The sequence below is a fragment of the Macrotis lagotis genome, chromosome 1, assembly GCF_037893015.1.
Source record: "Macrotis lagotis isolate mMagLag1 chromosome 1, bilby.v1.9.chrom.fasta, whole genome shotgun sequence".
Taxonomy (NCBI): Eukaryota; Metazoa; Chordata; class Mammalia; order Peramelemorphia; family Peramelidae; genus Macrotis; species Macrotis lagotis.
Window position 1 is genome coordinate 388,865,986 of NC_133658.1, and position 23,448 is coordinate 388,889,433.

The 23,448-nt window shown below is 34.1% G+C and overlaps 1 protein-coding gene across 8 annotated transcripts in view; it reads left to right on the plus strand.

Moving 5' to 3' along the window:
• PWWP2A (PWWP domain containing 2A) overlaps positions 1-23,448 on the plus strand; it is a 37,249-nt gene that overhangs the window by 9,534 nt on the left and 4,267 nt on the right. For 3 of the 8 annotated variants that reach the window (XM_074212496.1, XM_074212497.1, XM_074212500.1), the window contains exon 2: positions 10,865-11,832. In XM_074212496.1, coding sequence (XP_074068597.1) covers positions 10,865-11,832 — 968 coding nt within the window. Of the gene's footprint in view, positions 1-10,864; position 23,448 lie in introns of those variants that run through there. The other 5 variants (XM_074212493.1, XM_074212499.1, XM_074212498.1 and 2 more) reach the window with 2 other exon arrangements.

Sequence of the window (23,448 nt, forward strand, 5' to 3'; positions counted from 1 at the left end):
GGTTTTCTGAAGAAATGTTAGGTATCTAGTTAATAATTACTGATCTTTTCTAGATTAGTGTTTTCTTTCTTAAAATTTCTTTTTTAGGGGCGGCTAGGTGGCGTAGTGGATAAAGCACTGGCCTTGGAGTCAGGAGTACCTGGGTTCAAATCCAGTCTGAGACACTTAATAATTAGCTAGCTGTGTGGCCTTGGGCAAGCCACTTAACCCCATTTGCCTTGCAAAAACCTGAAAAAAAAATTTTTTTTTATTAGATTTTTCAAGGCAATGGGCTTAAGTGGCTTGCCCAAGGCCACACACCTAGGTAATTATTAAGTATCTGAGGTTTTGAACCCAGGTACTCCTGACTCCAAGGCCTTTGCTCTATCCATTATGCCACCTAGCCGCCCCCTAGTGTTTTCTTTCTTGATAGAAAAGTTTAATCAGGTTTTATTGACCTAAAGCAAATTATGAAAGAACTCACAATTGGGAATAGCAGGAAATAGTGAATGAAGCACTTCAGTGATAGGGATAATCCTAAGAAAATCTGATCTAAAGTTTGTTTTATGGGCCTATTTTTGCCAACTCTAGCTCAATAGTAAGTAAGTCCTTAATAAATGTTAATTGATTAAAAAAAAACCTTTAAATTGTTAGTATTTTTATCCCATTTCCTGGTTTGTCCTGTTTTCTTTAAAAGGTTGTTCTGAAATCACATGTTGGGAGCTTTAAATCTGTTGTGCTCTTTAACTCTTCAAATGGAGTCTTCTGCCATCAATCATCTCCCTACTTGTGATTCCTGTGATGAAGTAATGAAAAGAAGGCTTTCTACTTTAAAATAATTTCCCATGGATAAATAGTTTTACCTTAAAAGTAGGAGTTCTTTTTTTTTTTTTGTTACACATCCCTGTGGCAGGGTGGTAAAACCTATGGACTCCTCCTCAGACTTTTTAAAAAAATTCATAATTGGGGGCAGCTAGGTGGTACAGTGGATAGAGCACCAGCCCTGGAGTCAGGAGTACCTGAGTTCAAATCCTGCCTCAGAAACTTAATAATTACCTAGCTGTGTGGCCTTGGGCAAGCCACTTAACTCCATTTGCCTTGCAAAAACCTAAAAAAAAAATTGATAATGGAAAGAAATGATGACTATCAGAGATTAATGAAAATAATGTATATGTAATCCACTTTCCTATCCAAGTTCATAAATCCTTAAACTCTGTCCATGGCCACCCTCCTCCAGTTGCTGTGCTCCACCCATCCCTTGCCTAAAGGATACTTTTTTTTGGTTTATGTCCCAGAATTGGGGCAAAACTTATGTGCTGAGTTCTTAGGAGAGGAAACAAACCTTTTAAAGATTCTAAAGGTTTAAAGGTTCATTCTAATGGCAGAGACTATACACAATATACATTAGATGTACACACAAACTATATGCAGAATAAATACTGGGTAGTTTGGTGAGAGGTCCTCTCCCTGATAGATGGGGGAAAAGCTGCAGAAAGTTATTTGTGTGTTACATTTAAAATTTTTTTGTTCCAAATTATCTTTTCCCCTTCCCCCCACCCAATGAGAAGGCAAACAATGTGATACCAATTATATGTTGTGAAGTCATGCAAAACATTTCTTAGGAAATTAAATAACTGAGTCATTGCATATACAAGATGGTGGTTGTGGATTGAAAATTGGGAAGTCCCTGTCTCACTCTTAACTTCCAGTTTCTTAGCCAGGTAGATTGTATACCTTCAGTGACTGAAATTAATATGATTTCCCTGTGTTTTTCTAAAGTTTAGGATTACAAAAAGGGAGATCATTATTAGGTTGATTTAAGCCTTATTCTATGTATTCTTATATAAAGTTTGAAATATTCCACTTTGAATTGTAGTTATTTTTACCTTTCTTTAGGCACTGAATATATAATTTAGTTGATTGTTCTTAATCTTTTAAAAGGAATTTCAGTCTACCCCACACTCCCTTTATCTCAGTCAGTCTCCCTAAGGGCAGCAACTTATTTTCAGGCTTTGTATTCTTCCAAAGCCTTTACACAAGGCCTAGGTAGGTTAGGTGCTCATAGATTTGTGTTGTGGTTGTAATTAACTCATTCATTGTTTGAATACTGACCTTAATGTTTGTAGTTCACTGATAATAACTTATATTTTTTAAGGATTATGACAAATTTTACATACATTATCTTTTCTGACTTCAGTAGTCAAGATCAGTTTATTGATAAAAATTTTTTGTAACAAAATGCCCTTTTCCATAGTGCTAAGGTCATAATAAGAGTAATCATAAAAGAACGCATTTATATAGTGTGACTTCTGTGTTTGGAGCACAGTATTAAGTATTGTTATCTCATTTGATTTTCACTACAGTCCTAGGAGGCAGATGTTATAATTCCCATTTTACAGTTGAAACTGAGGCAGTGACTCCACATAGTGGTCATAACAAGTAAAGTGTCTTGAGTCCAACTGGAATCTGTTTTTCTGACTCCAGGTATAGCTCTTAGTCTTTGGCTCTAACTAGTAGCTTTGTGAAATGAGTCTGAATGATTTACATTCTGAAATAGTGGATTTTTTCTTTTCTGTATATCACATCACTTCTTTTGAAACTTTGTAATTTTATGATAAAGTTTATCATTAGTTTTTTGTTTTTTTAAAGTTTTTTATTTATTTAAGGCAATGCATTGTGTTCAAGTGACTTGCCCAAGGTCAGACAGCTAGGCAATTAAGTGTCGGAGGCAAGATTTGAACTAGGTACCCCTGACTCCATGGCCTGTGCTCTAACCATTGTGTCATCTAGCTGCCTCTTATGATTAGTTTTTAATACTTCTACTTGAGCAGTTTGTAGAATACTTCTTGAAAGGGAATATATCTTGGGAGAATTTTTAAGCAAGGTTTCAATGTGCAACCCAGATAACTCTATTGTCTGTACTTTCTCTTAAGAGTAGTGAATTCTAGCTGTGTGGCCTTGAGCAAGCCACTTAGCCCCATTGCCTTGAAAAATCTAAAAAAAAAAAGTAGTGAATTCTGGGAGGAAAATACGTTCCTTTTGACTTTTGTTGATCTTTATTATTTGCTGAAGGAAGAGGTGGTATCTATTACCTTCTGGAAATCTGTAAAACCAATCTTCCTATGATGTTTTTGAGCCTTGAGTTGATTACTAACTGCCTCTTCATAGTAATTTTAGCACTTTATTTTTTTTGTGTGGTGTTCTTCATTTTTTCTAATATTTTATTTGAGATTTACCATTTTTCTCCCAATCTTACTTCCCTCCCTCTACCCCCGCCAAGGAAAGCAGTCTGTCATTATTTTGTTTCCATGTTCTACATTGATCCAAATTGAGTGTGATGACAGAGAAATCACATCCTTAAGGAAGAAACAAAAAGTGTAAGAGATAACAAGATCAGACAATAAGATAATGTTATTTTTTTTCTAAGTTAAAGGGAATAGTCCTTGAGCTTTGTTCAAACTCCATGGTTCTTTATCTGGATACAGATGGCACTCTTCATTGCAGACAGTCCAGAATTGTCCCTGGTTGTTGCACTGATGGAACAAGCAAGTCCATCAAGGTTGATCATCACCCCCATGTTGTTGTTAGGGTATATAGTGTTTTTCTGGTTCTGCTCATCTCACTCAGCATCAGTTCATGCAAATCCCTCCAGGCTTCCCTGAATTCCCGTCCCTCCTGGTTTCTAATAGAACAATAGTGTTCCATGACATACATATACCACAGTTTGTTAAGCCATTCCCCAGTTGAAGGACGTTTACTTGATTTCCAATTCTTTGCCACCACAAACAGGCTGCTATGAATATTTTTGTACAAGTAATGTTTTTACCCTTTTTCCTCATCTCTTCAGGGTATAGACCCAGTAGTGGTATTGCTGGATCAAAGTGTATGCATATTTTTGTTGCCCTTTGGGCGCAGTTCCAAATTAATCTCCAGAAAGGTTGGATGAGTTCACAGCTCCACCAAAAGTGTAATAGTGTTCCAGATTTCCCACAACCCTTCCAACAATGATCATTATTCTTTCTGGTTGTTATTGGCCAGTCTGAGAGGTGTGAGGTGGTACCTCAGAGAAGCTTTGATTTGCATTTCTCTAATAATTGTAATTTTAGTACTTTAAAGGAAAATTATGCTAACTAGAAAAAATGTTTTAATTGGGGTGAAGCCTATAAAGACAAATCAGTTCAGCATGGACAAATTGATCTAAACAGGAACTAGAGGAAACTAGATCCAGGTCTGACAGTATGATTGGATTGAGGTTGCTTTGAGGCTAATGCTAATGAGCAATTTGAACAGAGCAGTACCTTACCATCAATACCACTTAAGAATTTGAGTCAGGAGCACACATCTCTGGTTTTTAAAGGGAGAGAATAGTCCTCTTGGCTGATTATGTTTTGGTTTAGTTTGGATTTTTTGCCCTTATGTCATAAGTGTATTTCAAGTGTTAGAAATTCTCTCCATTAGTAACAATGTTGTGTTGACCTTACTAATGCAGACAGAAGAGAGAGGGGTCAGGTGACTAGGATTGTGACCAGGATTATAGCCCTCTTTTTTAGCAAATAACACTTAGGACAGTATCTTAATAGTTAGAAATAAGCTAGCTTCAGAATAAGTATTGAATTTTAAATTAATTTAGTTGGAAGGTTATTTAGCTATACCACAGACCTTTTAATTTGTTTTTAAATTTGACATAGCATATACTGCTTAACCATTTTTTAGTTCACTCTGTTCATTTTTCATAAGTTCATTATTCCTTTTCTTTGACTTGCCTGTTACTTCTAAGCTTTTACCTCTAGCTCTGATACAAAATGTCACTTAGCTATATAAGACTTCCTCAGTGAATATGGGCTCTACTAAAGACAAATACTGCTTAAAGTACAAGATAGCTTAGGAACAACAGAAACCCCAAGGGTATGTTTCAGCTTATGTTACAAGTAGAGCTGAAGGAAATTTGACCTATATTAAGCACTTAACCATGTGTCTTTCCATTATTTTACCATTTGTTCTAAAATGTAACACTAGGGGAAAAAAAGACTTTTTAGGAGGTTATAAAATTTTTTTCAAAACTTACGATTGTTATAAATAACCTGTGAAATATCTTGAATAGACAGCTCTCTAGAATGATCTAATCCATGTATTTAGACTACCTGATTGTGCTTTGTCTTTTGAGTTATATTTTGCATGAATGTTAAAGGGGCTTAATTGGATTTGGATACAGAATTCTTTCTAGAACTTTCCTTAGGATTTAAGTAATTAAGTGCTGTTCACATTGTGTAATACATTTAACTTCAACCATATAAATATGAAGCAAAACTTAGTTGCTGGCAAAATAGGTCAGTCTTTTCCAGTTCTTTGTAATTTGGGAAGATTATCATCCAGCCTCTTTTTTTGTTTGTTCTATGGATTTGCAAATACTATTTGGGTGGGTGAGGGGAATTAGGTGAGATCTCTGTAAAAAAATTTTTCCAAATTAAAACAGTTAATTTTGATATTAGCAATTTTAGCATTACTAAAACTCCTGTTTTAATGTCATCAAAATCTATACAGCCAGTTGGTAAAGCTTACATATTTTTCCTCCTTGTATTCCTTTGTTTTTAACTTAGAAATCCATTAACCAGGGGGCTGCTAGGTGGCTCAATGGATAGAGCACCGGCCATGGAGTCAGGAGTACCTTGGTTCAAAGCCGGTCTCAGACACTTAATAATTACTTAGCTGTGTGGCCTTGGGCAAGCCACTTAACCCCATTTGCCTTGCAAAAACCTTAAAAAAAAAAGAAATCCATTAACCTAAAATCAATTTTCTTTTTATTTTTTACCTGAACTAGAACTGTAACTTCTTAATTTCTTTCCTTTCTTCAATGTCTAACCTTTATAATCCACAATACTATGAAGTACTGAAAAATGAATATTTCTAAATGGCAGGTTATCTCTCCATTAAGAAAAAAATCTTCAGTGATTCTCTTTCCTCCAGGATAAAATATAAACTGCTCAACCTGGCATTTAAAGCCTTCCACAGCCTGATTTTTGAGACTTAATTCATTCTAATTCCTCTATATTCTGGTCAAAATGGGCTACATACATGTATTCCTCTGAGCATTCTTTTTTTTTTAGGTTTTTTTTTGCAAGGCAAATGGGGTTAAGTGACTTGCCCAAGGCCACACAGCTAGGTAATTATCAAGTGTCTGAGACCGGATTTGAACCCAGGTACTTCTGACTCCAGGGCCCGTGCTTTATCCACTGCACCACCTAGCCTGAGCTTTCTTTATGGAAACTCAAATCAGGGCTTGGTACAGAACTAGCACCTGGAATGCTTCCCCTCTTTCTGCCATTTAGAATAGTTAACTATCTTCAAAGCTCACCTTAAGTACCACCTCCTATAGGAAGCTATTTTCAGAGTTCCCCAAATACAAAGGGTATATACTTTCTCCTTCCTGAAATTACTTAGTGTTTATTTCTTACACCAAGATTGTGCCTCCCAGTAGAAAGTTAGCTTCTTGACCTTGGGTAGTACCTTGAGCATAGCTGGCACTTAATTATGTTGAATTGAACTGCCTTTTTAATATTGGTTTTATTTTGTTTTAGGGGTTTTTTTTGCAAGGCAAATGGGGTTAAGTGGCTTGCCCAAGGCCACACAGCTAGGTAATTAGTGTCTGAGACTGGATTTGAAATCAGGTACTCCTGATTCTAGGGCCAGTGCTTTATCCACCTAGCCACCTAGCCACCCCTGAACTGCCTTTTAAAAATTTTTTTTATTAAGCTTTTAACATACTTTTAAAGGATATTAGGGGTGGCTAGGTGGCGCAGTGAATAGAGCAGCGGCCTTGGAGTCAGGAGTACCTGCGTTCAAATCTGGCCTCAGACACTTAATAATTACCTACTGTGTGGCCTTGGGCAAGCCACTTAACCCCATTGCCTTGAAAAATCTTAAAAAAAAGGATATTAGCAGCATAACATTGTGGAGAAGCTGGAAATTGCTTGTCTTGGTGTCATAAGACTTGAATGTTCAAGTCCTGACTGACACTGTTATAAAACTCAGGACAAATCATTTCTCTGTGTCTGTTCCTTTGTCTGTAAAATGGGGTTGGTGATTTTTTAGACTACTTATGTCTTTGGGTGGTTGAGAGGGAAGCACTTAATAAATCAGAATGTTCTGCAAATGAGTTTTTTACTTTATTACTTTGAAAATATAGTAATTACATTGTGAAAATACTCTTTCCATTGACACAGATCAAAACTAGGTGTCTTCAGTTGCCATAGATAAAAAAAAATTATGATTATGTGGGAACCAATCTTCTCTTGATGAGTGTCTCCATTTACTCAGATTGATCTTGTCTTAATTGACTGGTGCTTGAAACATTTCATGTGTGTAGTAATTTGGAAAATTCAGTCATACCATGGGGACTACATAGGAAAAGGTTTAAAAATTGTAGGAAAATTATTTCTTGAATGTTTTGAATCCTTAGAATTATGGATAATAAGCTTGTATTTTTATTAGAAATGAAAAAGATAGAATATTGAGCTAATTTCAGTATAGTATCATTTCAGAGAAATTCAGACACCCTGTCTTCCCCCTTTTATGTGATTCTAGAAATCTTGAAAGTTGTTAATGGTTCCATAGAATCATTTACCTCCTATAATGAACATACCAATATGCTGAATTACCCTGAGAATAGGTGGTATGTATAGTTTTTGTACTACAAAAGGAGCAACATTTTAGTTTTCTTGAGGGGAGCATTATATACTTCAAGAAGGACCTTATTTTATCTCTGAACTTTAATTATCTGAAAAATGAGGGCAGTAATAATTGAACTGTTGTCTCTTAGCCTTATTTTGAATATTAATTCTGAGTTGATATATAATTTTATATAGTGCTTTATAATATAAGTGTAGGTTATTATTTCCATATATTAGTAATACAAGTATATTTATATAGTATTAGTTTATTCAGTGGAGCACTAGAAAACTAATAATTTTTCACATAAATATAGTGGCAAGGAAAAGCTGGGGTTTAGGCAATGTTCTTTTGAAATCATAATGGTGTTATTGTGGAAACCCATGATGGCATGAATTCCATGGTCAAAAATCATTGACTAGTTTACTGGCAGGTTAAAAGGGTAAGTCCCCTATATGGGAGAGATCTTAATATCAAAATATTCCTTGGAAGAAAACTCAAAAGATCTTAGGGAGGATAATTTTGGCATTTAAAAAAAATGACTCCCTAAAGTTCTACCCATGTTATTTCTTTACTTTTTTTTTTTTTGCAAGCTAGTGGGGTTAAGTGATTGGCTCATGGTCACACAGCTAGGTAACTTTTTTTTTTAATGTCTGAGGCTCAGATTTGAACTCAGGTCTTCCTGACTACAGAGTTGGTGCTCCATCCAGTGCATCACCTAACTGCCCTGTTTCTTTACTTTTATAAACATGGAAGAAACACTATTTAATAAAAGTTTTAGTAATTCTTTTCCATCCCTTAGTCAAAAGTAAATGACAACTCATGTGAAAATTTATTGAATTGTATTCCAAGGTTGTCCTAAGACCAGAATACAAAATGTAAACTTAAGGCTTAAACATGCTTCAGTAACTTCAGTATCAAGGTTTTATATTTTCTAGTTCATTTTTCTTGAGTGAATCTTATTGTTTAATGTAACCAGAAAATTAAAAACCTTCCATATTTTAAAACCTCTATTATAAATAATTATTTTTGCAGTTTGATTATTCCTTATAAAAAATGTTGGAAGAAGGGGCGCCTAGGTGGTGTAGTGGATAAAGCACCGGAACTCAGGAGTACCTGGGTTCAAATCCCGTCTCAGACACTTAATATTTACCTAGCTGTGTGGCCTTTGGCAAGCCACTTAACCCCGTTAGCCTTGCAGAAACCTAAAAAAAAAATGTTGGAAGAGAAAAGATTAATTGGTAAGATTACAAACAGGAGAATATATCTTCAGGAAGAGATACCCAGATTAGGCTCCACTATCCTATGACTCCATTTGCTCTGAAATGATGTATATAGTAGCTTTCTTTAATACTCTTATTTGAAGAAGTCAGGACCATAATCAGGTAGTTTGTTTGACCATGCTTAAACAAGACCCCATTTACAACCTTTTATATACCTAATATACAACCCATAAACAAGACCATTTTACTTTTGGTTATTAGATTTAGTCAGTTTGTTAATGTCTCCTATATTAGCTATGGACAAGAATATTCTTCCCTCCCACTTTCAGCTTCCTTTTGTATATTGTCTTCTCCCATTATATTGTAGGCAGGGAATGTCTTTCCATTTTATATTTGTGTTTTCTGCCCTTATCACCGGGCCTGGCATATACTGGGAAATGTTTATTGACCCACAAATCACAAACATGTAGGTTAGGGGCCTAATTTCAGGACTGAAATATACATGTGAATTATATGGGTGGCAGGTAAGAAAAATAAAATTCTTTTTTTCCCCTGGTATTTAAAATCTTTAAAGAAAAAAAATTATTTGGAATTTTACAATTTTCCCCTTAATCTTGCTTCTCCCCCCCCCCACAGAAGGCAATTTGCCAGTCTTTACATTGCTTCCATAGTATACATTGATTCAAGTTGAGTGTGATGAGAGAGAAATCATATCCTTAATGAAGAAAGAGATAGCAAGATTACATACTAAGATACCAGTTTTTGAAAAATCAAATTCTGATGTAACAAACTAAGGTATCCAAAAAAAATTTTGAAATATGGTGGTTTATTGAGAGGCACACCATAGACTTGTTAGGCTTTGTAGCAATGTAATCATGACAAATTTAATCCCATGGAACCTAGGTTTTGTCTTCATCTTTAAAATGAGGTGTAATAAGCTTGAAATATTTAGGTTAGAGGGTTGTTTTAAAGCTAATGCAAGATAATATATATATATATATATATATATATATATATATATATAGCTATTATTGTACCAAATATTGCTTTAGATAAGTAGAATATAGACTTCTTCCCCCAATTCCCCCCCCCCCCCCCGATTTTATTTGTCATAATATTTATTGTGATTAGACCCATGTTTTCTAGTTTTTTAAATGAGGGAGATTTAGGTTGGGTATAGACTATGGAATTGAGTGGGACTGGAAGTCATGATTTATGATGTCCAAAGATCTCAAATCTATAAAAAGTTGCCTACCACTGCTAACTGAAATTTTCATAAGAATATTTAAAACTGTTACTCGTTTTTAATTAGGGAGGCAGGTTAGCACCTTGGATTATGAATTCATATTCAGAGGTTTGGGCTATATTCCTGCTTTGATGTAGTTATTTCTGATTTTCTATTACAATCATGTAATCACAGGGTTAAATAGTTTATGTAGATCATTAAATATTTTATGTGCTCATGGGAATTAATTTTAAAAAATGCTAGCTGTGACTGAATTTTCTGATTTGTTTTGAGTAGTCGAAGGCATAATCATCTTGAAAATATAGGTTTTTTAGATGATATTTCTTAAATTTGTAGGAAGTGCTTCTAGAACTATTACCTTCTCATTCAGTGAATGTAATGCTCCATTATAGCACAAAATTTTAAAGTTAGGCACTATTGTTGTGGGAGGGGAACCATTTACACTACAAAGCACCTTAAAAAGCCTGCTTAAAGATTGTAAATTTTGGAGTAGCATGGGAAGTCATGAGTACTTTTTTAGCTGACTATGCAGAGGAAAGTAAAGTCACATATGGAGAGAGGGTAGTTTTAGAGTGAACAGTTTTTTTTCTCCCTTAATGAAAAAGTGAGAAAGGAATTCTTGCTTATAACTGTATTTTTAAAAACATCTTTTATAGCTTCCAGGACTGGCCAACTTAAGTTAAAATGTAGGTTTGAGAAGTTGAATTCCCCTTAAATATTAACTTAATTATTTCTTTTTTTCCCCCCAAAGGTTTGGGCCCCATGGAATCCCTGTGACAATTTTCCCCAAAAGAGAATACAAAGATAAACCTGAAGCCATGCAGCTCCACAGTAGATCATTCCAAGAAGGAACAGAAATCAAGTGTGACTTGAATGGTTCTGGTCCTGATGACCATTCTTCCATTCAGCCACCAGAACCTAGCCTTGCTAAAAGCCTGTGGACTTCTAAACCACCTCCTCTCTTTCATGAAGGAGCACCTTATCCTCCCCCTTTGTTTATCAGGGACACATATAACCAATCAATACCTCAGCCTCCTCCTCGGAAAATTAAACGACCTAAAAGGAAAATGTACAGGGAGGAGCCCACTTCTATAATGAATGCTATCAAACTACGACCCAGACAAGTCCTATGTGACAAATGTAAAAACAGTGTTGTTGCAGAAAAAAAAGAAATTAAAAAAGGTGGCAATGCAAGTGACTCATCTAAATATGACGATAACAAAAAACGGAGAAATGAAAGTGTAACTACTGTGAATAAAAAACTTAAAACTGACCATAAAATGGATGGGAAAAACCAAAATGAAAGCCAGAAAAGAAATGCTGTGGTCAAAGTTTCAAATATTGCTCACAGCAGAGGCAGAGTAGTTAAAGTGTCTGCTCAGGCAAATACTTCAAAAGCTCAATTAAGTACTAAAAAAGTGCTTCAGAGTAAGAACATGGATCATGCAAAAGCTCGGGAAGTGTTGAAAATGGCCAAAGAAAAGGCACAAAAGAAGCAGAGTGAAACTTCCACTTCCAAAAATGCACATTCTAAGGTTCATTTCACCCGTCGGTTTCAGAACACCAGCTCAGGTTCCCTTCCACCCCGGTTGCGTTTGAAGCCGCAAAGATACAGGAATGAAGAAAACGACTCTTCCCTGAAGGCTGGACTTGAGAAAATGCGGAGTGGCAAGATGGCACCCAAACCCCAGTCTCGCTGCACCTCTACCCGCTCAGCAGGTGAGGCCCCTTCAGAAAATCAGAATCCCTCAAAAGGTCCTGAAGAGGCCAACACTGAGGTTCAGGACACAAGTGAAGTACATGTGCCTGGTGAGCAGGATGAACAGCAGACATTGGGCAAAAAGGGCAGCAAAAGCAATATCACTGTTTACATGACCCTAAATCAAAAGAAATCTGACTCTTCCAGTGCATCAGTGTGTAGTATTGATAGCACAGATGATTTGAAATCTTCCAATTCAGAGTGTAGTTCTACTGAAAGCTTTGATTTTCCTCCAGGCAGTATGCATGCACCTTCCACCTCTTCCACTTCATCCTCTTCAAAGGAAGAGAAAAAGCTCAGTAATTCCTTGAAAATGAAAGTCTTTTCCAAAAACGTCTCAAAATGCATCACACCAGATGGCAGGACCATATGTGTAGGGGACATTGTTTGGGCCAAGATTTATGGCTTCCCATGGTGGCCAGCCCGTATTCTTACTATAACTGTAAGCCGGAAAGATAATGGCCTGTTAGTCCGACAGGAGGCCCGTATTTCATGGTTTGGGTCTCCAACAACATCTTTCCTTGCACTATCGCAACTGTCCCCTTTTTTAGAAAACTTCCAGGCACGCTTTAATAAGAAGAGAAAGGGCTTGTATCGCAAGGCTATCACAGAGGCAGCTAAGGCTGCAAAGCAGTTGACTCCCGAAGTGCGGGCCCTGTTGACACAATTTGAAACGTGAACATGGACAGTAAGGTAGGCAAGAAAAGTTTGGAGGCTCCACAAAATTTTATTAGGCTAGTTAGAAATAACTTACACAAAGTAGACTTGGCCAAAACCAGGAAGAGAAAAAGAAATTGCACTCAGTTGGCTGCTTTTTTTACTACTAAAATTGATCTCTTGATAACTTTCTTGACAGGCAAACTAAACCAATTGAACATGTATTCAAATTTTTTCTTAACATGAAAACTTTAGCAATATTTTCAAGTAAAATTTTTGCATTTTTAAATTCCTCAACCTTACCCCAAGGCATAGGAGCCATAGCCTCAATTGAAAGGCATTTTTTTGCAGGGAATATGCATCAGTTTCTTCCGAATACATAGCCTATTACTATGTGACACAGGTTACAGACATGAGCGATCGTAGTAATAGCTGTGAGTGGGGTGGTCCAGTAGGAACGTTTGGGATTTTAGTGACCACTTGTTTTTATTTTATTTTTATTTTGTTTTGTTTTTTTATAAATTAAAGAACACATAAGCCTTTCTATGCACACAAGGGCATAAGTTTGACACTTCAGTTTATGACAAGCTGAAATAGGGATGGATGCTCACTGTTCAGAGACAGGCTGCAAAATTGCTCAAGAGTTTGGGATCAAGGGCTGTCAATGCTGCATAGTTGTGAATCATAACTTCCTGTTTTTCTTCCATTGAAAAAATCTTTCAAGGTTCTGACTTGGGAGTTTAGATAAAGAGGTTTGTTTTGAAAAATGTAAATAATTGATTGCTAAATTGGTCAGATTTTCTCCTGACTGGTTCTAAATTTTTAGGATACGTCCTAGTAAATTACACTTTGTGAATTATTTGTCATGTGTAATTGTTGCATTTTGGATGTACCTAATTTCGTAATTTTGAAAAAAAGTATTTCCGTTTAAGGTATCTGTTTGCAGGTCAGAAAGTAAGAAAATGTAATTGTGTAATGCTCTGATGTACAAAAAAATGTAAATAAAATTGACTAAATCTGAATTATTTGTGTGTGTTTCTCAAAAAGCTTTGAAAATAAATACCAGACTATTAGGAAATGAGTATTTTCTATGTAGTGCTTAGAAGATAGTAACAGATCAAAAATTTAATTTCTCATTTGCCCTTACCACAGAATATTTTTTAATAGCTCATGATAAGACATTATTCAATACATAGTCCTTAAAATTGGATCTTGTATAGTACAAAGAAGGGTCCAGTATACTTCTAGGTTGTTATAATGGTTTGAGTTTTAATTCTTTAAGTCTTAATTTTTCATCATAATGCTGCTTAAGTTTTCACAAGGAGTTATTTAAATTTAGTCTCCTGGTTTATTTGGTCCTTTGCCCAATACTATTGTCCAATTGGGCTTTTTTTCTTTCTAAATCTGGTTATTGGGCGTCTTTCCTTTTGTTATTCTCCCCATTCATGCCCATTTGACTTTGTTGTTTTCTCCTTTATTTTCAGATTTGCCTTCTTGGGGAAATTTCACTTGCCTATAGATCAGAGCAAGTTATATAACATGTTTTCCCTAGTTGCTTCATACAAAGACAATTTTTTATGTTAATGTTTTTTGTCTTTTTTCAAACAGGTGCATTATGTAATTTTATTGATAGAAGATTTGACACTTTAAAAGACTTTGTTATCTATAGGATGGCAGAATTAGATACTTTAATTACTTGTGTAGATTGCCAAATAACCCAGTTTTAAACATTTTATTTTATGTGTTGCCTATTGGTACTTATTTGATTAGTTATCAATTTTGTTAGGCTTACAATTATTTGTGCACAAAATACAAAAACCAGATTTTCTGCTGGATAATTTTAAGTAACTTCCAGGAGAACTCAATGCTTTTTGATTGTAGTAAACACACGTTGAAAATTTATAAGATGTTGTTTCACTTATATAACATGTATTCTTTCCTGCAAACAGAAACAACTGCAATATTTCAGGAATCATTTGCGCTGCATTTATAAATTTTTAGTGTTGTGACTGGTGCAGTGGAAAGTGTTGAATCTCAGGAGTCATACCCTGGGTTCAAATCTAAACCCTGCTACTACTCACCTTTGGTGTGACTTTGAATCACTTCACTTTTTTGGGCCCCAGTTTCCTTCGCTGTAAAATAAGGGGGTTGGACTAGATGGCCCTTCGAGGTCTAAATCTAAGATTCCATAATTAAAGTAACTTGATAATCTAGAAACTGAATCCATAGTGTTATTATTGATTGCCCTGTGGCCATTAGAATAATTTGTAGTAGGGCTATCAGCATAAATTTTGTGAGGAGTTTTGGTTTGAATTTCACTGACAAGGATAAAAATAATCACCTTTAATAGTCAATTTTTAAAGGTTTAGTGTCCCAAATACATTGTGTATATAGTGATTACCTAATGTCTATCACCTCAGTAATAGTATTTTGACAGGTATTTGCTTAATGTGAAACAAATTTGCAATAAATTTTGGAGGATTAAAATAGAAGTATCAGTGCTCGTCGATCAAATGGGTATTTTATAGGGTGTGCTAATACATTTTTTGGGAAAGGGTGGGGAAAAAAACTGTCCTTAAGTTTTATATAATCTTCATCTCTGAGGTAAGCAAAGAACCATAACCACATATTTGCAGTCTCAATTGCCAAGTTCAACAATTGCCTGTTACAAAATATGGGCATTAAAGCTTATGTCCTTTAGGATATTATTTTCATCTCAAAAAGTTCTTTGTTAAATTGACACCAAAATGACTCATTATGGTAAATATATCGATATAAACTTGGTGCTCCTTTACTTTAGTGTATTTTCTCAGAGCATTATATCCTGATAGGTGTAGTTTTCTGCTCTAATAGAATTCCCTTTACCATAAAAAGAGAATGAGCTGAATTAGGTAATCCTAATGAATTTTTTTAGAGCACATTTTGGGATGTTACAAAACAAATTAATTTTATTTTCTTTCCCCTTATGCATTCATAATTACATGGGTGTTCTTTCCCTGCATAGAAGAAGAAAATGCTTAATGGGGCCAGATACTGAGAATGTGAAAGACAAGGAAAAATGAATATAAAAGGAATTAAAGAGGGGATCTAAAAACTAAAAATGAAACAGGTCAAGGCAGGAAAGGGAATCCTTGTTTTGATTTTGAAAATGTTCCTGTCCCAGTGGACTCAGAACTGAATGATATACCTTGAAATTGGAAGGTAAGGAATAAAGTGCTTTTGGATTTAGAGATTGCTGATAAATAGAAGTCACTATTAATGCCTTCACATAACATATTATGAAACAATTGAAAGACTGATGTATACAAAGTAATAGCTTAGTGAAGAAGGTCTGATTCCTATGTCTGTATTCCTACCAGGCTATTTCCCATTAATCTCAAGATCACTAGTTTTGACCAATTTTGCTCTTGTTGGGGGCAAGGTAAAGTTTTTATGGTTTTCTTACAATGCCTGGTACTCAATAAATATTTGATGACTGGATCTATAAATAATTATAACAAACATTAGATAATTGTAATTTCATTAAAACAAGATGGTATTGTAGAGCTATCATTTGGGGTCACAGTATAGATTAAGGAGAGAATATATTGTACTCCAATAAAACGTATACCTTTCCTGCAATGGCTTATATGCTTTTAACACTAAATAGTGATCTGATGAATTGTGTGACATCTATACTCTTGATAATTATCTACTAGGCCTAATTTTACCCAATGGATCATGGTATTATTCCTTAAGTTTGAATTAACTTTATTAAATGTGAAATATTGCTTCTGAAATGTCCTTAAAGCTTAGTATATTAAGTCTCAGATCAGGTACTCAGATTATTGGGAAATATGGTAGTGATTTAGGATTTTAGCATCAGGATATTTAGCATACAATATTTTGGATGCTGTAATGATCAAAGAAAAATGAACTGTCCATTTCAGGAGATTAACATTTTTGAGTCATATTAGACTTATATCTGAAAATTGTGATTTATTATTTTTTTATATATATATATATATATATATATATATATATATGCTAATAATGATGGGGTTTTTAGTTGGTATAAGATCTTTGAATAAATAGGGTAATTTCAGGTGATCTGGCCTGGAACTCTTAACGAATAATAAGTATTTACTATGTGTCAGAGAATATAAGCTGAATTATCATAATGTATGCATGAGTTGCTATGTTAACATTTAAATGGGCTCTAATTTTACAAAATTGCTGATTTTATACATATGTATGTTATATATATTAGATCCTTTTTGTGTATTTTTATTGACCTGTGATTTTATTAATTTGAGTACTTCCTGTCACTAATGGTGATTGTAAATTCATCAGATATTCTTATAACTTATCACAAATAAGTTGAATTTCCAAAGGGGGATGGTTAACAATAGGATTGATTACAAACAATTCCACATTGAGAAATATGGGAAATAAAGTTAGCATACAGAAACCAGTAATAATTAAAATTGATTTAATTGATACATTTAATTCCAAATTAGTTTCTGGATATTTATTTTCAGTTTTTTTATTTTTCTATTTCTTACCTTCTTTTCCTCTGTTTTACTGACTATAAGTACCATCATATATAGAAAGAATTTGTAGGATAAGTTAAATTCTTGGCAAAATTGAGCTTTTCCTGTTACATGTAGATTTTTAACTTACTATGTTGTCATTTTAAAAATTTGTCAATTTAAAAATCGAAAATGTCAGAATAATTAGATTGTTCATGTTTTCATATTTTCATGTACAAAGGTACATAATTTATAAATCAGTAAAGGGAATTCTACATCATTAGTAAAAACTCCCTTCAGAGCTTTAAAGATCTAAAATTTATTTAGAAACTCAATTTACTTTCTGTCTGAATACAAGTATGACATGTAAATTGCACGTGTACTTAATTTTTTTTTTTTAGTTTTTGCAAGGCAAATGGGGTCAAGTGGCTTGCCCAAGGCCACACAGCTAGGTAATTATTAAGTGTCTGAGGCCGGATTTGAACTCAGGTACTCCTGGCTCCAGGGCCGGTGTTCTATGCACTGCGCCACCTAGCTGCCCCACTTTTCTTAGGTTTTTGAAGAGATATATACTGAGTAGTGGCAATTCCAATCTTGATTTTGAGTTTCTAGTTTGAATTTTTTTTTAAAAAGGCTTGTAGTTATTAAATTTAAAATGATTTATTGAGAGATGGCTTCTTTATTATACTGACAAGAATGGAAGATTCTGTCCAGGATTAAAAAAAAAGAATTAGAGTAGACTCATGCTGATGAGAATAAACTGTGACATCTAGAAAGAAAAGTCAGCAGTTTTTAAAATATTTGTAATTTTTTTCCTTAAATTGAATGTACATAACTTTAAAAAAACGTGCTGTCATAAAATGCTGGTGGTAATGAAAATAGACTTTTAAAAAATAAGCTTTAAAAGATGAGAATTAAAGACTTACCCCAAAGAAAAATTTTTCTCCAGCTCTTTTTAAAATCCCAGGAATAGGGGCAGCTAGGTGCCACAGTAGATAGAGCATGGGCTCTGGAGCCAGGAGTACCTGAGTTCAAATGCGGCCTCAGACACTTAATTACCTAGCTGTGTGGCCTTGGGCAAGCCACTTGACCCCATTTGCCTTGGAAAAAACTAAAAAATAAAATAAAATCCCAGAAATAATGAGGAAAAAGTACATCTAACACTAGTGATAGTTTGTTCGTTACTTTAGAAGGGTCCATTTATCACATTCTTTTCATTCTTCAGAGATCTGAGCTGCAAATCTAAGGAAAGGAATATCCCTTGCTTTAGTAGACTTGGTTGTATTGATTTTCAAACTTAGATAGAAATGAACAAATAACAGTTAAGGTTTTTCAGACTCTTCACTTTTCCTTTTAGAAATAAGTTCATATTTAAGCAGAATTTTTGTAGTTGCCCCTTAAAGCAAATTTGTAAAATATCTCAACTTACTGAAATTTTGTTTTTCCTAGGTAGAATATATTAGGACTTTTCATCTAAGTAGAAAAATAATAAGTGAATTCCTAACCTGTTAAGTGTAGAATTGGAGTGGAGTGGCTATTGTTACCTCTAGAACCTATAACTGATGAGCTGTCACAAATACTCTTTCTTGTTTTCATTTCATTCTTTTCATGTAAAGACAGGAAATAGTTACTTATAAGCCTTTTGATTATATGTTAGCATGATTACAGTTACATGTAAGCATTAATCAGTGATTAATTTCAAACCATTTATAAATTAGGGTAAATAAAATTTAAGATTATAATTTTTTGATTCAGGGTATGTGAGGAATAAATAATGGTGGTATGAAGTATGATATTTACAGTTAGGGCAACCTAGTTGTAAGCTCGAACTTTGTTAATTGCCTTTGTAACTTTAGGAAAGTCATTTAATCTTTTGAGATCTCATTTAACTTATTTCAAATATAGGAAGAATGGACTAGATGACATAATATTCCATCCAAAATTGTAATCCTGTCACACTTGACCCTTTAGAACTTTTTAAGACCATTCTAGATTAGTATTTAAGGATCCTTCCAAATGAGGTAAAATTTCTGCTTAATCTACTGATTTTGTTAGGTATGTAATATATCTTGTTATATAGTAGCATAATGATATAAAAGTATTTTAATATTTTTCTCTGTTATATAACTTGGATATTATGTAGTAGTGAATATGCTTATTTGTTTAATAGGAAAATGTCCAAAAATGGCTTTATTATTCTTTAATTTCAAAATTCCAGTTATTCATACATTTTAAAGAAATACATTCTGTTGGAGTGTGAGATCACAACTCTAGAGAAATGTTTTGTATATATAATGGGTGAGGACCTGGAATTTTAGTGAGGTGAATCTTGCCTTAAAAAAATGGACATTGCAAATTTCACCTTCCACCTCCTTTCATCCAAAAAATATTTGTTGAACATTATATCCAAAGCCTAGTGAGTTTGTAAAGATGTATATGACACTTTGTCCAAAATAAGTTTATTGTCAAGTAGCCTATTCATTAACCTGTTTCCCCCAATCTATATAAAACATTCATATATAACTGAACTTGGGTCAGATAATGGACTGTATATATCCACAGAAGGGAAGAACATATGATCTGTTCCCGAATAGTGTTTGCACATTATATATCTCTGTTCAGGGGAGGTTTGAGATGTTTTGGGGCAAAAGTCTATTTGATCATTGGATAGATTTAGCCTAGAAATGACATTAAATGTCATCTGATCACTATTCTCATTTTATAGATGAGAAAACATTCCCAGGGTGTTTTAGTAACTTATTCAAGGTCAAACAGGTATTTTCACTGGCTCAGGTCCCCTCAGTCTGGAATATTCCCCTTCCTTATCTCTGCTTCCTGACTGCAAGTCTCAACTTAAATAAAAGCTTTTATAAAGTCTTTTGCCATTCCCCTTAATACTAGATATTTTTTTTTCGGTGTCTTTTCAATTAGACTGAGCTCCTTGAGAGCAGAGGTTAATTTTTTTGCCTTCTGTATATTCTCAAATTAGCATAGTGCTTGTCACATAGTAGGGGATTAATTAATATTTATTTATTGACTTTGACAGTTAATGATAAAAATGATATTTAAGCCTAGTTTCTCCAACTCAGATCCATTGTACTTACTCTTCATGACTGCCTTATATCTTCCTTAAACTGTTTTTAAAGGGAGCAGAAATGTAGACTTGGGACGTGAAGAAGCAGGTCCTGAGAAGTTAAATGATCTGTGTGTCAAAGGTCAAAGCTTGGAAGACTTGGGATTCCAACTCCATATCTAGCACTCTTTCTTACTGTACCACACTCTTTTTTCCTTTTTGTTGAATTGTCTTTAGATAGCTTATTTTAGTATCTGAGGTATTTTATTTTATCAAGCATCTTCCTGGAAACCTGAAGAAAAGAAAAAATTAGGAAAATTTGCCAGAACTGAAGATAAAATCCTACAAGTTGAAGTGGAAGCTAAGGACTAGAATAAAAAAGATGGCCAGGGTCCAGTTACAAAGACTGCTGAAGAATATAGTAGGTAGAAATTGAGTATTGTCTATTGTAGTATCAATTTACAGATCACTTATGTGTTCTAAGTTTTTTTCACTTTTCAGATCTCAGCTCTGTAGTATTACACTTGTTTCATCCACTGCAAAATTGGAGAGAATAAGGGATGATGACAAAATTCCTTTTTTAAACAGGTTGTTAACAAATATGATTATATGTATATATATAACTATCAAATATTGCTAGATGGATGAATCAAGGCATTTCAGCTGGAAATTTGATATTTCATTATTCTAAATTATATTACTGGTTCAAGAGTGATTAAAAACAACAGGGTAGTTATTCTTAGGAATTCTTTGTAAAGCCCTGTAAACTCACCCTTTCCCCTTTTTTGGTCATTGGTCAGGATTAAGTGGAAGATTCCTTTCCCTCTTTCCCGAGATGCATACACATCACAAGAACTTTAGCCTCATGAATTAAGGAGGGAAGAGCTGACAAATAGGAAAGAACATTTTTCTTTTTTTTCATGGGAAGTACTAATTGTTGGCAAGGACCGGATCCAATTTTGAGACAGTATTAATGGGAGGACTACTTATTTAACATTTGATTCTCTTTTAAGTGCTTAATTTCAAGTTAGAACCTGGGGTGGGGTAGAACTACATTCAATGTTCTTTAAATCTGAGGAAATAACTGATTACTACAGTATAGAAAAGTCCACCTTTTGAAAATGGGTTGTAAATTAAAAGGTTGCTTTTGCATGCCCATCTTCAATTATACTGTTGGGAGCAGAGAATACTTATGATATCTTTGCATTTTAATTATAAGAAGAATTCCTGTATATATTTTAAAGTTTTATTTTTACTTCTGGACCTATCCAAAGATCTTGGCCTTCTCTATTTTTCCCCCCCATCATTGGAAGGGGACTGGTTTGTAGTCTTCTTTGTTACTCCCCACTGCCCCTTTTTCTCTTTCTAGCACAGCAATAACTACCATTGTTATTTTTGGTTTTACTCAGTAAGCTTCAGTATGTAGCATCTATTAAATCACATTCTTCTCTACTACTATTGCTCTTTTTCTCCCTAAAACTCTCTTTAAAAAAAGTGATCTTCTCATACTATGACCACTTTGCTTAAGTATTGCCCATCCAGGGGGTCTTTTTCCTTTTAGTGGCTAACACAGGAGATTGCCCCCTAGGCAAAGGCTTTTTGATCTCAAATTATAGTGAAGTGAAACCTGTCACAAACCTTAATAGGATAAATCTCAACTTCCAATCAGTGAGTCCTTGCCATTTCACTGTTTTACTGAGAGAATGAGATATAAAAGCTTTCAGATTTCATTTAGACCTAAACCTTGATTTTTAGAGATGGGAAAAATAACTTCCTAGAGAGTTGGAGTCGTTTTGAGACCAAGAGATTACTTTTATTCTCATTTCTATAGTTTAGTTTTCCTTTGGGCTTATGGCGGGACTAGCATGATTGTTCTGTTGTCTAGCTATATTTAAATACTACCTCTACTACTTTATACCTAGTAACCAAAAGTGGATTTCACTTTGTATATTGCCAACATTGTATTCAATTGCATTTTATTCAGTAAAATTATAAAAGCCAATGGGATGGCAATGAAGTTTAGCAATACAATGAATACTTATGGACTATCTTAAGTGATCAATATTAGTACTACTTGGTGTGAGGGGGACCTGTAAAACAAATTTTGCAATAGCTATAGAGTTCTTCAAATCCTTAAAACAATTTATTTTTTAATTTAAGGCAATGGGTTAAGTGACTTATCCAAGGTCACACAGCTAGGCAATTATTATGTGTCTGAGACTGGATTTGAAGGGCCTGTGCTCTATCCACTGTGCCACCTAGCTGCCCCCTTCAAATCCTTTCAAACCCTGTTGTGATTATTGTTGATTTAGGGAAAATAAAATACCTAACCAAAATTTCCTTGATGAAATCTTGCTATTTTTCTAGTCACTTTTAAAAAATCCTTTAAAAAAGATTCTTCCTAGGATCTGTAATTATTATATTTCTAGCTAAATTCCATTTTTAGTTCAGGTTTTTTAAAATTTTTCCTTTTAAGGTTTGTTTTGTGGGGAGATAAAACTTTTTTCTCGCTTGAATTTCTGCTGTTTTAAAAATAATTGTCACATTAGCTATGGGCAGTGGTTATTTTCCATAATGGCTTCTAAAAGGCAAAGGAAATGAGTTCTTAATAAAAATTTTGTTCCCATATCTGTTGGATACATGCAAATTCATGGAATTATGTTTATATATTGTTTTATAAAATAAAGCATCAACATCAATATCTTTATTTAGTGTCATTTTAATCATCATGAATAACTTATTTTCATTATTTTCATTTAGTAGAAGTTTGTTCAGAAAAACTTAGGGAAACCCAGTAAAATTGTTACTTCATGTGATAAGAATTTTAGGCATGGAAAAATATGCTTATGTGGTTACTGGATTAAGAGGAAAGGGCCTCAAGTAGTCAGGGCATTTTGTGCAACAGACACTCTAAGCATATTCATGGATATTTAAGACATTCCATCCTGTGTTGATATGCTGTAATTATTCTTAGGTTAAAACAAAACTCAAGTCAAAAGTATACTTTAAATTGGACAGTTGCCACTTTTCCTGTATTTCTAAGTTTGTTTTGTGAGCAACTTACTATACCAATTGTCTTGCTATGGAAGCAGATTGGTCCATGTTATTCTATAGTTTAGTTGCAACTATATGCATAGGTCCCTTATAGTCTTTTGTTAGTGTTCTGTATAGCATCATTCACATTCTGTGAAGCCAAAAAGTTACTCAGCATAAATGCATAATGACAACTGAAGTCTAGTCACTTAAAAAAAGAAAAACCTTTTTTTCTTTTTTTGTAAAATGAGTTAAAATTTTTTTTGAATGAATACTTTATTTTTGTTAACTTGATTTTTTCT